The 14,030-nt window shown below is 34.9% G+C and overlaps 1 protein-coding gene across 1 annotated transcript in view; it reads left to right on the top strand.

Moving 5' to 3' along the window:
• Nucleotides 1-14,030, top strand: part of USH2A (usherin) — a 710,400-nt gene that overhangs the window by 73,764 nt on the left and 622,606 nt on the right. The window contains exons 4-8 of the mRNA XM_021698433.1: nucleotides 3,047-3,110; nucleotides 5,650-5,944; nucleotides 6,891-7,075; nucleotides 7,568-7,789; nucleotides 8,926-9,019. Coding sequence (XP_021554108.1) covers nucleotides 3,047-3,110; nucleotides 5,650-5,944; nucleotides 6,891-7,075; nucleotides 7,568-7,789; nucleotides 8,926-9,019 — 860 coding nt within the window. The remainder of the gene's footprint in view (nucleotides 1-3,046; nucleotides 3,111-5,649; nucleotides 5,945-6,890; nucleotides 7,076-7,567; nucleotides 7,790-8,925; nucleotides 9,020-14,030) is intronic.

The raw sequence follows: 14,030 nt of genomic DNA on the forward strand, positions 1-14,030 counted from the left end.
CCCCAAAGATACAAATATAGTGATCGGAAGGGACACATGCACCCCAGTGTTTATAGCAGCAATATCCACAATAGCCAAACTATGGAAAGAGCCTAGATGTCCATCAAAAGATGAATGGATAAAGAAGATGTGATATATATATATTTATATATATAATGGAGTATTATGCAGCCATCAGATAATGAAATCTTGCCATTTGCAACAACTAGAGGGTATTATGCTAAGCGAAATAAGTCAATCAGAGAAAGATAAGTATCATATGGTCTCACTTATAGGAGGATTTTGAGAATCAAGACAGAGGATCATAGGGGAAGGGAGGGAAAAATTAAACAAGATGAAACCAGAGAGGGAGACAAACCATAAGAGACTCTTAATCTCAGGAAACAAACTGACTATTGTTGGAGTTGAGGGAGTTGGGTGGGATGGGGTGGCTGGGTGATGGACATTTGGAAGGGTATATGCTATGGTGAGTGCTGTGAATTGTGTAAGACTGATGAATCACAGACCTGTACCCCTGAAACAAATAATACATTATATGTTAATAAAAAAATTTTTTTAAAAAAGTGCCTAGCACGTAATAGGTTCTCAATAAATACTTGTTGAATTAATTAATGTATAAAAGAATAAAACCACCTTGACAATTTAAAACCATGATTCTGGCTTTGACAAAAGCAAAGCATTCATCATTTTTGCTTTCAGTTGTATTAGGCCTTTCAAAATCAGAAATGATTATCTCTTATTTTTCATGATCTGTATTTTCTGGGTTATTTGAGATGAAATGTTTAACAATGGGCCATTTTAAATTCAGGGTGTAGAAATAGAGCATGGGTTATAAAGGATGTGGATTGGATATGAAGAGGTGAAGGTGAAGAAATAAACAAGAGGTAGATCTAGCTTCCCTCATTTAGGAAGACAACATTACCTCTTACATCAGAAAGAAAATTCATATCATGACTAATTTCCTTTATTTGTCTTCCCTACTCCCCAGACAAAAGCACACAGCACACATTGACTTAACTGTACTCATATCTGTTCTTCCTATCTTTCCTCCTATCTCCAAGAAAGGCATATCCTTCCTTATGCCATTCCCTTTTGCGTAGCTTTAGATCATGGATCCAGGTCAATTTATCAAGTTTTCTAAATGGCCAATCCACCAATGGATATTTTATCACATTTTCTTATTTCTTTTAATTATACATTTTAAAGTAAACTGTGTTGGGGGTTTAAAAATTTCTATAAAGTTTTCTAGTATTTTTTGTTTTGTCTTCATAATACTGCTTTAAGAAATAATTAGTTTGCACTTGTTTCAGCTGCCTGTTTCTGGACAGATAGGATAGGGCAACTCTCCTTACAGAAAAGTCAGAGCAGGAGGCTGCATAGTCCACCTTTTTCCTGTGGACCTCAGGTTGTAGGGTGCGCAAAAGCCTGAGATAGAGGGGTGGAGAGGGAAAGCCCATAAATATATTTTTTCTTAAAGTATATTGATTGAAAATATCTATACTTATGAAAAAGTATATATAAAATATTATTGGTTATTTTCTTAAATATCCTTCAATTTAAATATATATATATATATATATACACATGCACACACACATTTACACAGACACATACTCTTTATGCCAAGTGTCACCCTCTTTGCTCATTCATCCTCTTGCTTCTGAGATCAACATTTCAGACTATTCAGTGTGCTAATTCTACTCTGCATCTTTTATTCATCAGATATATCCTTACTCTGCCCTAGTTTCTTCCATGTTACCACCAAGAAGCTGGAGCAAAGATAGGTCAAATATTCTTTGAAACTCTATCATCAAGACAAAATAAGAGGAGTACAGCTTAAAAAAAAAACACATTTGAGGAAATGGTCATTTGATAAGTTGGCCATTGCTCTAAATTTAATTAAAAACCACTTAATTATTGAATTGGTACAATAAGGTACAATCACATCCCCTTTTGTGTTTCCATGATCCAAACTCTAGCTAGAATTTTGCCATTTTAATCAAGTTTTTCTCATTATTATAAGCATAAGAAAAAAGCCCTTAGAGGTAGTAGTTTCCTTAGGTTTTTCTGTTCCCACTCTCTTGGGCTTATCTGTTATTAAATCCTAAATAAATATTTGCTAAATGAATCAATAAAATAATATTAAGTGGTTTAAGGTTGATATCTACCTACACCTTGAAAGTTCACCTAATTCAGTGAAAAGTGGGCTTTGAATCTGGCTTGTCTTTGAAGAATTCTCAGGAGATAATGGAATTTGAGACTGAGGTAGAATGTCATTGATATATGTGAATAACTCAGAATTTATGAGTAGGAGGTTTTCAATTTATCCTCATTTACTGGAGATTTTCTAGACCAGGCATCAATCTAAGTTTGGAGATGACCCAAAGTGATACTCTGGAGCTTGGAGACAGAACATGGGGGATGACAGAACAGGTGGGGAGTCTTTCCTTGACAATGCAAATGCTCTGGAAATTGCAGTTGAAAGTAGATGACAATCAAATTTAGCGCTGATAACATGATAGATTTATAGGTTTATGAACTAGAAAGAAATTTGATTTGGAGAGTTATGGAATGAATAAGTCACAGGGATGAAAAGTACAGCATAGGGAATAGAATCAATGGTATTGTAATGCGTTTTATGGTGACAGATGGGAGCTACACTTGCGGTGAGCATTGTATAACATATAAAGTTGTCGAATTATGATGTTGTACCCTTGAAAGTAATGCAATATTGTATGTCAGCTATGTCCCAATTAAAAGAAATACTAAACAAACTTTTTATTTGACCCACAAATTAGGCCAGTAAATAGGTGGGGCAAATACTCACTTTGACTTAAATTCTGCAATGTCTGTGGAGGTAACTATGATTATTAATTATTATGTGGAACAGGCAAAACATATGTTGGTCTGTAGGAGTTCGAAAGGGCTCTGATATAAATATGATTGAAAATTTTATAGCTTTAAAGGAATTTCACTTGAATGTTTGTCAGCCTCCGCTTGGAAAACTGCGACTTTTTATATCATGTATATTATATGTCCTCTGCAGGATTAGAGCAGTTTGTTGGAAGAATGCAAGATTTTCGATTATACCAAGTGGCACTTACAAACAGGTAAGTGAATGTGGTGTTGTAGATCTCAAGAGGTGTAAGAATAATTCCTGAATTCGCTTAAGTAAGAGTTACAAAAGATTAAATAATTTTATCTTTACAGCATTTGACAAATATCACCCAATTAGTGTTTACAGTGTTTGCTTTGGCTTAGTCTATTGTTGTTATTCACTAGTGCTACTCTGTTGGGTAATTCCTTATAATATGAAATTGATGAAATTCTTTACACAGGATTTTCTCTAAGGAAACTAGATTTTTGAACAAGTTGTATTATAGAATTTGGGGTACATTGTTTTAAATGTTCTATATGAAGTAGTTTCTGATATGTAAGAAACTGCTCTATCTGCCTTTTAAAATTGCTTTGTTGAATTTATAAGTACTGAGAATTTAGAACAATGAAAATGATTATTTTGATACATGGGAAAGTCTCAAGAGACTGAGCTATTAGACTTGGAGACAAGAAGAATGAGTATTTTTGTTATATATTTTTCTGTTTCCAGTGAACAAAAGTTATATAGACTTGGACTAGTGTTAATCAAGTATTTCCTCATCTTGAGAGTAGGTGGGGAATCTTTCCTAGGGTTTCTTAAAGACACATAGATTTTCATTCTCTTCAGAAAAGTTCAAGTGAAATTCTGCTTAGATGTCCTCTGAAGTTTCTTTCCCAAGTAATGATTTGATTGTGTAATAGTATATTGTTGTATGGATTTGTTGATGTGGTTTACTTCTATTAAGGATCAGAAAGAATGATGTTTATTCATATTTCTTAAAGGAAGATGCAGATTAGTGTGGTGAATTTCCAAATGACAGGAGTAGCTCTTGTCAATTTGAGGAGACTTGCTCCTGAGGCGCTGCTGTGGTCAGCGGTATGTCCATTAGAATTATAAACTTTCTTTACTAATTACTTTACTAATTAGTAATTACTAAATTTACTAATTAATTCAAGTAATGTAAGTAATTTAGTAATTACTAATTTACTAAACCTATTGTTAGGGAGATTCCCTGCCAGCAGTCTCACTATCCTTTAAATCACCTCTGTCTAAAATTCTGTTGCAATAATTTGGGGGGGGGGTTGATGAGGTTTTTCCTGGGGGCCAAGATATCACTTTTGGTCCCATTCAAAACCTGGTTTTGTTACGGAACCTGGACTGGATCGCCCAATGGAAGAACCAAGCGGTGCCTAGAGATCTTGGAGGATAGGAGGTTTATTTAACACTGGCGAGCTCAGAGGAGAGTGGTCTCCAAAGGTCTGAGCCCTGAGCACAAACAAAGGGGGCAATTTATACACTTCTACTTCCACATACTTGGCACTAAGCACATGCACGAAATGGGGCAGGGAGAAGGACCCGGATTGGTGCGCGCGGGAAGCGGGGCAGGGAGAAGAACCTGGAAGAGCCCTGGGGCAAAGACTGGGACTATCTTGCTGGCTCAGTTGGCCATCCTAGGACACAGATTTTCCTCATCAGTATCAGTTGGAAAATATCAAAAAGATTTAAAGAAGAAGGAATGATTTCATGTGATTTAGTGAATGGGAAAAACCGCCGGACCCATCTGCCCCACTGGAATCCGAGAGAAGAAGCCTGGTCTCTCTAGTTAGACCTGGGTTACTGGTGTTGGCCTACCTGAGATGTCTGGAAAAGTATTATGGCAAAGAATGCCTATAAATAGAATGACTAATTCTGACCTAGAACAGGAGTATTGCCCCCTTTTTTTTTTTTTAAATATTTTATTTATTTATTTGACAGAGAGAGAAAGACAGCGAGAGAGAGAACACAAGCAGGGGGAGAGGGAGAAGCAGGCTTCCTGCGAAGCAGGGAGCCCCATGCGGGGCTCGATCCCAGGACCCTGGGATCATGACCTGAGCTGAAGGCAGACGCTTAACAACTGAGCCACCCAGGCGCCCCAGGAATATTGCCCTTAATGGAAAAATTAAATATGTCTGCCTGGAATTGGCATTATTCTTTGGCTCTTGGCAGCTGCCAGGTGATCTGAAGCCACTGAAGCACTGTAGGGGGCCCAGATCTGTACTGATGAGTCCCAGGAAACTACTGACAAATGGTCTTGGCCTCAGTCCCTTTACTTAAAAAAACAGCAGATAAAATGGTACTTGTTTTTTATTTCTTTCCCATGGATGAATTGGAGACACTATCTATAACCCTTAGTATTTTCAGTATATTATTGTTCACTTTTGGGGTAAGTCAATTTAACAGCCTAAGTGAATGTTACCTTTCTTTTTCATCACAAATAGGTACAATAAAACATTATGATAGTTAAACAAATGTCTCAATAATCAGACCAGGGCTTGCCCATGCTTCTCAATGTAAAAATAAACGCTTAAGAACTTACTGTTTCTAATATCAATGTTATGAGTATGTTTGTTTGGCCAGGAATGAGTTTGATTTTATGTCCTGTTTAGAAGATAATTAAAATTAAATGGAAAGTCACCAAAGCATTAAAATAGTGATATTCATTTGTAACAACCCTTGTAAGTTCTATTACTGCTGAGCTATTTGTCCTTATAGTCTGTTTCTTACACCAACAGGGAGATTCTGGAAGTTTTTTCTGGAGATCTGTTCAGATTGCATATCCAGTCACATTGCCGCTGCCCTGGCAGCCACCCTAGGGTCCATCCTTTGGGACAGCGGTACTGCATTCCTAATGACGCAGAAGATACCACCACTGATAGGGTGTTACGGCTGAATCCTGAAGCCCATCCTCTTTCTTTTGTCAATGATAATGATATTGGTACTTCCTGGGTTTCACAAGTGTTTACCAACATTACCCAGCTTCATCAAGGAGTGACTATTTCAATAGATTTGGAAAATGGACAGTATCAGGTAATTTGAAATAATGGGGTATCTTAGTTTCCTGTAACTGCCACAACCAATCACCACTAATTTAATGGCTTAAAACAACAGAAATTTATTCGCTCACAGTTCTGAAGATCAGAAGTACAAAATGAAAGTATTGGCAAGGCTATTCTCCCTCCAGAGGCTCTAGTGCAGAATCCTTCCTTGCTTCTTCCAGGTTCTGGTGGCTCCTGGTGTTCCTTGGTTTATGGCTACATAACTCCCATCTCTGCTTCTATTTGCAGGGACCTTCTTCCTTGTTTCTCTGTGTCAGTTCTTTTTCCTCATTCTGTTGTAGGGCCCAGCCTTCATCCAGGATGATTTCATATTCAGATCCTTAACTCAATTACATCTGCAAATACCCTATTTCCAAAGGTCACATTCACAGGTACCAGGAGTTAGTACTTGAACATACATATTTGGGGATGAAATTCAATCTACTACAAGGTGAATTAGGCGATTGAACATTACTTCACTAAAGTAGTGTATAATAATGTATGAAATAAAAATATCTAAAAGAAAATATGAAGGGCCTATTTTTTTAGATACTTGTATGAAATCATATGAGATATCAAAAATTCTTTTTATTATTAAGTAGTACAAATTAGTAAAAACTGAGGTGCTTATTCTAACTACTTAAGAAGAACATATATAACAATTATGTCATGGAAGTAAGGTTCTTTTTCCATGTCTTTATATCAAACTTAATATTAATTTGCACTTAATTTATAAAATCCTTGAGAAGGGATGGATATGCAATTGTAGAATGTGTTACTTTTACTAGAGGGCTATGAAGTCTCTGGATGTCTGATAAATATTTGATAATTATCATTATGAGGAAGTAAGCTATTATATTTGAAACTAACAAGTCCCTGGTTTGATTTATACTGATGGGTCAAACTTTAAAGACAATGATTAACTTATCCATTTTCAGGTGTTTTATATTATCATTCAATTCCTTAGTCCACAACCAACAGCAATAAGGATTCAAAGGAAGAAGGAGGACAGCCTAGATTGGGAGGACTGGCAATTTTTTGCTAGAAATTGCAGAGCTTTTGGAATGGAAAATAATGGAAAATTGGAAAATCCTGATTCTGTCAACTGTCTTCAGCTTTCCACGTATGAATATTTAACAAATAATTATATTTGAAGGAGTTCATTTTAATAGACTAATGGGTTAATAATAAGCAACATGTAGACTAACTCATGAGGCTGGAAGAGACTTCCCTCCACCACCAACCTTCTTGAGGCAGATTCTTCTAAGACTCCCCCACAACTTGAGTTTAAAATTGCATTTAAAGTTCTCATAAAAGATTTGAGAGTATCTCTTGTTTATAGTCTCATTTGGGCTTTATAATCTGATTTTCAGATTGTTTTAGCAAGTTATCTATATTAATATAATTTTAGTATGCCCTCAAGGAAATGTTTTACTAAACTTTTCTATGATGCAATTATATTGTTTGCACATGAAATATCTGAGATATGTTTGTTTTCCCAGAATGGAGAATTTAAGCTGTTACTAATATTGGGTAGTAATGTCTCAAAGTTGTGATTCTGCTTTGTTAAAAATATGAATAGCTTTTCATGACTTCAGATTTCTTTCATCAACAGTTTTACTCCATATTCCCATGGTAACGTCACATTTAGCATCCTAACACCTGGACCAAATCATCGGCCTGGCTACAATGACTTTTATAACACCCCATCTCTTCAAGAATTTGTAAAAGCCACACAAATAAGACTTCATTTTCAGGGACAGTACTATACAACTGAGACTCCTGTTAGCCTCAGGCACAGATACTATGCAGTCGACGAAATCACCATCACTGGGAGGTAATGTTCATTACCAAGCTTTGATTGCAGTGTCCTTTTCACTATGAGTTTTGTTTTCAACGAGATTTTTGCCATACTTATTTAAAAATACATTAAGATTTAGAGCAAGCCAGATTCTAAGTTTCACATTTTGAAATGGTTTCTTACTCTAAGATTTTTTGGAAAGATCTGTATGTAATTCTTTTCTGTATGTAAGACCACATTGTTACAGAATCAATTTTCAAACGTTAAAATTGGGTTTAGAAGGTATGATACCCTGAATCGGGCGTAGAAATAATTTACCAAATGTTTTGCTAGGTTTTTTCTGGAATATAATTTTCAAATATTCTTGAAATCAGAGAGCAGGAGCTAGATTTCAAGTTACAACTATACTACCAGCTAGTTTGTAAGTATGGGGCTTGGTCTCCCCGAGTTCACAATTCACAATTTTATGGGGGATATTTGTCTTCCTAGGAAGAAAAATCTAATATTCCCTAAATAATTTATAAACATCTGACTATAATTGAGAACACTGCTCACACAATATCAAAACATGGTTAGCTGGGGATATTCTCTGTTATGGAAATGGTACATATAGATTATATTTAGAATCAAGTTGTGCTAGAAGAGTGATATGCTCTGTAAATAAAGTACATCTTTAAAAACAGACCAGAATACCAAGTAAGTATTGTTTGTTTAGTAATAGCGTAATGTAAATAATAATACTATTAAATATTTACCATCTAATTTTGGGGAAAAAAACCCCCAAATAATTGAAATATGTTAACTTCATTCTGCAGTTTATTTTACACTTTATAGTTTTAATTGTGTCTCTAACAGTTTCAGTAAATGCCTTTCCTGACAAGTTTGCCACATAGTTGATATAAGTGGAAACAACCCTCGACTCCTTTCCCAGGGAGGCTTGAAAATTACCTTCTCAGAACAATGTGATTTGGATATTGATGACACTTTATCCAATACTTTAGGATTAATTAAAAACTTTCATGAACATCTATATGATAAACAAGAAACTGAATTTTGTGTTGATTAGCATACTTGACTTCCTTTTTGGATCCACCCAGTGGATATATTCACAGGCCCTTAAATATATTCATAGTTGAGTTTACTTAGGAGTTGTCTGATGTTCCTGTTCACAGATGTCAGTGCTATGGTCATGCTGATAAATGTGACACAACAAGCCAGCCCTATCGATGCCTCTGCTTTCTGGAAAGCTTCACCCAAGGACTTCATGTGAGTTCTCTGTTAGATGCATGAAAATCTTAAAAAAAAAAAAAAAAAAAAAGTGGGGGAGGAGAGAGGGAGGTGGTGAAATGGTGAATATAAATTTTTTAAACTTAATTAATTTTGGTCTACCTTCTGGGTATGAATAAAAATAAATAGATATGAGCCTGAAATGTCAATTATTTCAGGAAATTTTGGGTAGAAAAAAGAAAAGCCATCAAAAAGATGAAAATGTCATTTTTAAAAATAAACTCTATCAGAAAAATAACACCTAAGATTGAAACTTGGGGTTTTATTTTATTTTTTTGTCTTTGTTTCATCAGCATTTTAATGTTTTATTAAACAATTTTTAAGGTGTCTGGATAGAATGGCACTAAAAATAAGGGTCTGAATCCAGCATCTAAAGAGTATTTATACAAAGGTGTCTATGCAGCATAAGAGTCTTTGCTCTTTTGATGCAGAGAGATCTTTATGAATTTGTGGCAGTTAAGTTGAATTCATTGCTGATATCAATAATTTTAATTAATTTGAAAATCTATAGTAAAATGACTCAGATTATGTTACTTTTGTTTGTCTATGGTGGTCAGGGGAAGTTTCATAGCTGAAGTAGAGATTTAGCCACATCTTTAAGAAAAAGGGGTAAATGGAAAAGAAATTGAGAGGTATTCATTGATAGAAATATCCAGCATCAACATTGGTAACAGCTGATATGAAAGCAAGTACAGCAGCAGTAACAATCATACCAGTAATAAAAAATAAATAGTATGGAGTCTTTGGTAAGTGATATTTAAGGCAATTGATGTCAATTTGGAAAAAAAAAAGTTAAAGCCCTACTTCATGGCATGTATAGAAGTAAGAAGGTGACTTAAAGACTTAAATGTAAAAATAATTGTAAATCTATTAAAGTAAGGATTAAAATAAAATTTCTAAATCTAAAGCTAGGGACTTTATAAGCAAAACAAATACAAATAGAAATAAAGAAACATATCAGAGCCATGAAGAAAATTATTGACATATTTTGTCATATACATATTTAAAATTCTTTACAGTGTAAGGACTAATTAATTGGATGAACTTGATTGATTCATTCTTATTCAGCCATAATTGTGTGTTTAATTTTTTCCCAACTTGATTGGTTCTTGATTTTAAATTTAAAGTGATATTTATTATATTTTTTCTGGTGTTTTCTTCTTTTGATTCTTTGAGATGCATATTTCTCTTTCCTTGCAATCAGTGATTTCTTTTATTAACCTCACAATGTAGCACAGTCTCATAGATTCCTACTTGACTTGTCTCCTAAGCCTTGCCCTGTATGTGTGTTTAATTAGTCACTTCACTTTTCTCTGTTGCTTTTTTTTAAAGATATCATGGAACATCTTGTTTTTAAAAAACCATCTGTCAAGATTTTAGGAACTCCATTTCTGTCTTCTGAGATTCTTAATCTGATCTAATTTGTTTCCAGTGACAACATTAGTGCATATAGTTCAGTAGCAAGAATATTATCTACAATGCAGACTTCCTCTAGCACATTTAGGATGTAGTCCTGGCCCTCAGTTTCAACTCAGTCTTTGATTTGGTTACAGCTGTCTTTCTTTCTATGTGCTTAAGCCAAAACTTTTATGTTCTAATTCAGATGTTCCTTTGAACTTATTCTCCAGATCATTGCTTTATATTGCTGATCTTTTAATTTATACGTTTAGTCTTCATCACTGGTTGATAATTGCTTTGAAGGAAGGAATCTTTTACATTTTTTTGGATTTCTAACATCGAGAGGCTTTGAATTTGGTCTGATTAAAGTATCATGAGAAAAAAAATCTTTTTAAAAAGCACTGATTTTAGTATGTTTGATTGTGTGGCTTATCATATTGTCCCAGAAAGGAAATTAATTGGATGAACTTGATTGATTCACTCTTTATTCAGCCATAATTGTGTGTTTAGGTTTTTGCCAGTTTGATTTGTTCTTGATTTTAAAGTGACGTTTTATTTTATTTTTCCTAGTGTCTTCTCCTTTTGATTCTTTAAAATAGACACTTCCCTTTTCCTTGCAATCAGTAATATCTTTTATTAACCTCACCCCTCCTCCCCAAACTCACCAAGAACTCAGTTAAAAAACACTCTGGGCTGAATTTAGTAAGGCACCTTGATCTGAATCTATACGGTATATGCAAATTAAGGACTGGGTGATGCTTTCATATGATATATTGTTTCCTGAGCTTCTCTTGCTTTGTTTTGACTAGTTAGTTCTCATCCCCTCAAACCCTACACCCATCTCCCTTTTCCTTTTGATATCCCATCCCATTTTTCCCTCTTTCTCTCTCTCTAATTGCTCTAGTTGAGTGATTGATATTTTATGATTCTTGGATGATTTCATGCTTCCCCTTAAAAATAGAGCCATTAAATGAATCAAGGCTCATGATTGGTTTCAGAAGTCAAGTTGGGATTTTCAGGCTTGGTCTCAGGTGGTGACTGTTGGATTATGAACTAGCAAAATAATTAACTATAATTTAGGTTGAGAATACATTTTAATGCTTCTTATTTAGACATTAAGTGTCTTTTAGAAACAAAGGTAAAAAGTTGACTTTTTTGTATTTTCTTCCTTGACATATTTTGATAATTAATGAATTTAGCCATAAATAAAAAAGCAACAAATATCATTCACTTAGCAAAGTTTGGCAAGTGTAGTTGAAGGGAAAAAGTCAATAGACTGTTGAATGATTTCTCAGTCCTATGATATTTTCAATAATGTGTTGAAAATGAGAAATGATTTTATAAAGCATTCATAAGTATGACATTCTCTTATTGTTATTATTCAAAGTATTTTAATACATGTGGGACTTATATATCTGAAAAATGTATCTTATAATAATTTGAAAATATACTTATTCAAATTCTTTTCACATTGTTCTACTTTTTAAAATAATAAGTTTGAATATAAGCCACCCATTTTCTATTGGAACCAATGTTCTTTTTAAAGATCTGGACATAATCCAAAAAGAATGTCTTCAATTTCACAGTATTATGCTAACCATTAATAATATTACTCAATAAACAGGGCTTTTGTGAATTGCATTACAGCCATTTGGCAAACAGATGAAAACGTAAGCCTTGAGAATATGCCAGTTCTTGGCAATTGGCAGTCCTATAAGAAAGTGTTCTTAGCGGAAGTGAAAATGAATGAAGTTGGGAGAAAGGAGTAGAATGGTAAATTCAGAAGCAAGTTCTGATATATAGCCATTCCAGGGAATTTTCTACATAAAGCATTCTTTAGTTTATAAAGTTGATGTCACAAACTGGTGGTCCACAGGTGGGAACAGTGTTTAAATAGTTTGTTATTCAGTTTCCAAAAAAAAAAATTTCCCTTCGCCTCCTCCTCCTGCATCTCTGGCTTCTATTAATCAGAAAACAATCCAACACTATGCCTATGTTTCCCCATGACAGCCTAACGCAAGGTAACAATTACCCTCTTTGGAGCAGTATCACTCTTTGGTTTGCTACCATATTCACTACTATCTGTAGTCTTATATCTGGGTGACCTCACTTATGTTAATACCTGGCCCTCTTAATAGATTAAGACTTACACTAAGAGCTAGAATACATGATTAATTATTCTGGGAATAGCAAGACTGACTAATTCATAACTCCATTGGTATATCCTATTTCTTTTATCCAGTCATAAAATTAAAAACGAACAAAACAAAAACCCTTAAGAAAAACTTACTGAAGACCCCATTGATCCTGAGTTACACTTCAAGCCACACTTACTTTTTTCTTAAATATTTCATTGTATTTTGTGATACCTAACACCTACCTTGGAGAGGCTCAGTGATTCTCCTCAGTGCTACTGCATAGGAACTCTGACATATTTTGGTATTGTATTGGCAGTTGTAAGTATGTACACACCATATTAATGTATGGTGCATACCATAAATGATAATTGCATATTTCATTAATAAAGAATAATTTTAGAGTATTTGTGACATTTCTTCTCTAGAAATGACTGAAACCATGAATAATTTACGGGTTCCACTTTAGGATTCATCGAGAGCAGAACAAATCCCAAAAGACTATATGCTATTCAGTAACTTTCAAGCAGAATTGAATGTTTCTTTCTTTTTTTTTTTTAAATTTTATTATGTTGTGTTAGTCACCATACAATACATCATTAGTTTTTGATATAGTGATCCACGATCCATTGTTTTCGTATAACACCCAGTGCTCCATGCAGTACATGCCCCCCTTAATACCCATCACCGGGCTAACCAATCCCCCCTCCCCCCTCCCCTCTAAAGCCCTGTTTGTTTCTCAGGTCCATAGTCTCTCATGGTTCATCTCTCCCTCCAATTCCCCCTGCCCAATTGGAGGGAGAGATGAACCATGATGTTATGGTTCCTTCCTTCTCCTAATGTCCTCCATGTTATTCCTTATGTTCCACAAATAAGTGAAACCATATGATAATTGACTTTCTCTGCTTGACTTATTTCACTTAGCATAATCTCCTCCAGTCCCATCCATGTTGATGTAAAAGTTGGGTATTCATCTTTTCTGATGGCTGTGTAATATTCCATTGTATATATGGACCACATCTTCTTTATCCATTCATCTGTTGAAGGGCATCTCGGCTCTTTCCACGGTTTGGCTATTGCGGACATTGCTGCTATGAACATTGGGGTGCATGTGGCCCTTCTTTTCACTACATCTGTTTGTTTGGGGTAAATACCCAGTAGTGCAATTGCTGGGTCATAGGGTAGCTCTATTTTTAATTTTTTGAGGCACCTCCACACTGTTTTCCAAAGTGGCTGTACCAACTTGCATTCCCACCAACAGTGTAAGAGGGTTCCCCTTTCTCCACAACCTCTCCAACATTTGTTGTTTCTTTCCCTGTCCATTTTTGCCATTCTAACTGGTGTAAGGTGGTATCTCAGTGTGGTTTTGATTTGGATTTCCCTGATGGCTAATGATGATGAACATTTTTTCATGTGTCTGTTAGCCATTTGTATGTCTTCTCTGAAGAAGACATACA

The sequence above is a fragment of the Neomonachus schauinslandi genome, chromosome 6 (genome assembly GCF_002201575.2).
Source record: "Neomonachus schauinslandi chromosome 6, ASM220157v2, whole genome shotgun sequence".
Lineage (NCBI taxonomy): Eukaryota > Metazoa > Chordata > Mammalia > Carnivora > Phocidae > Neomonachus > Neomonachus schauinslandi.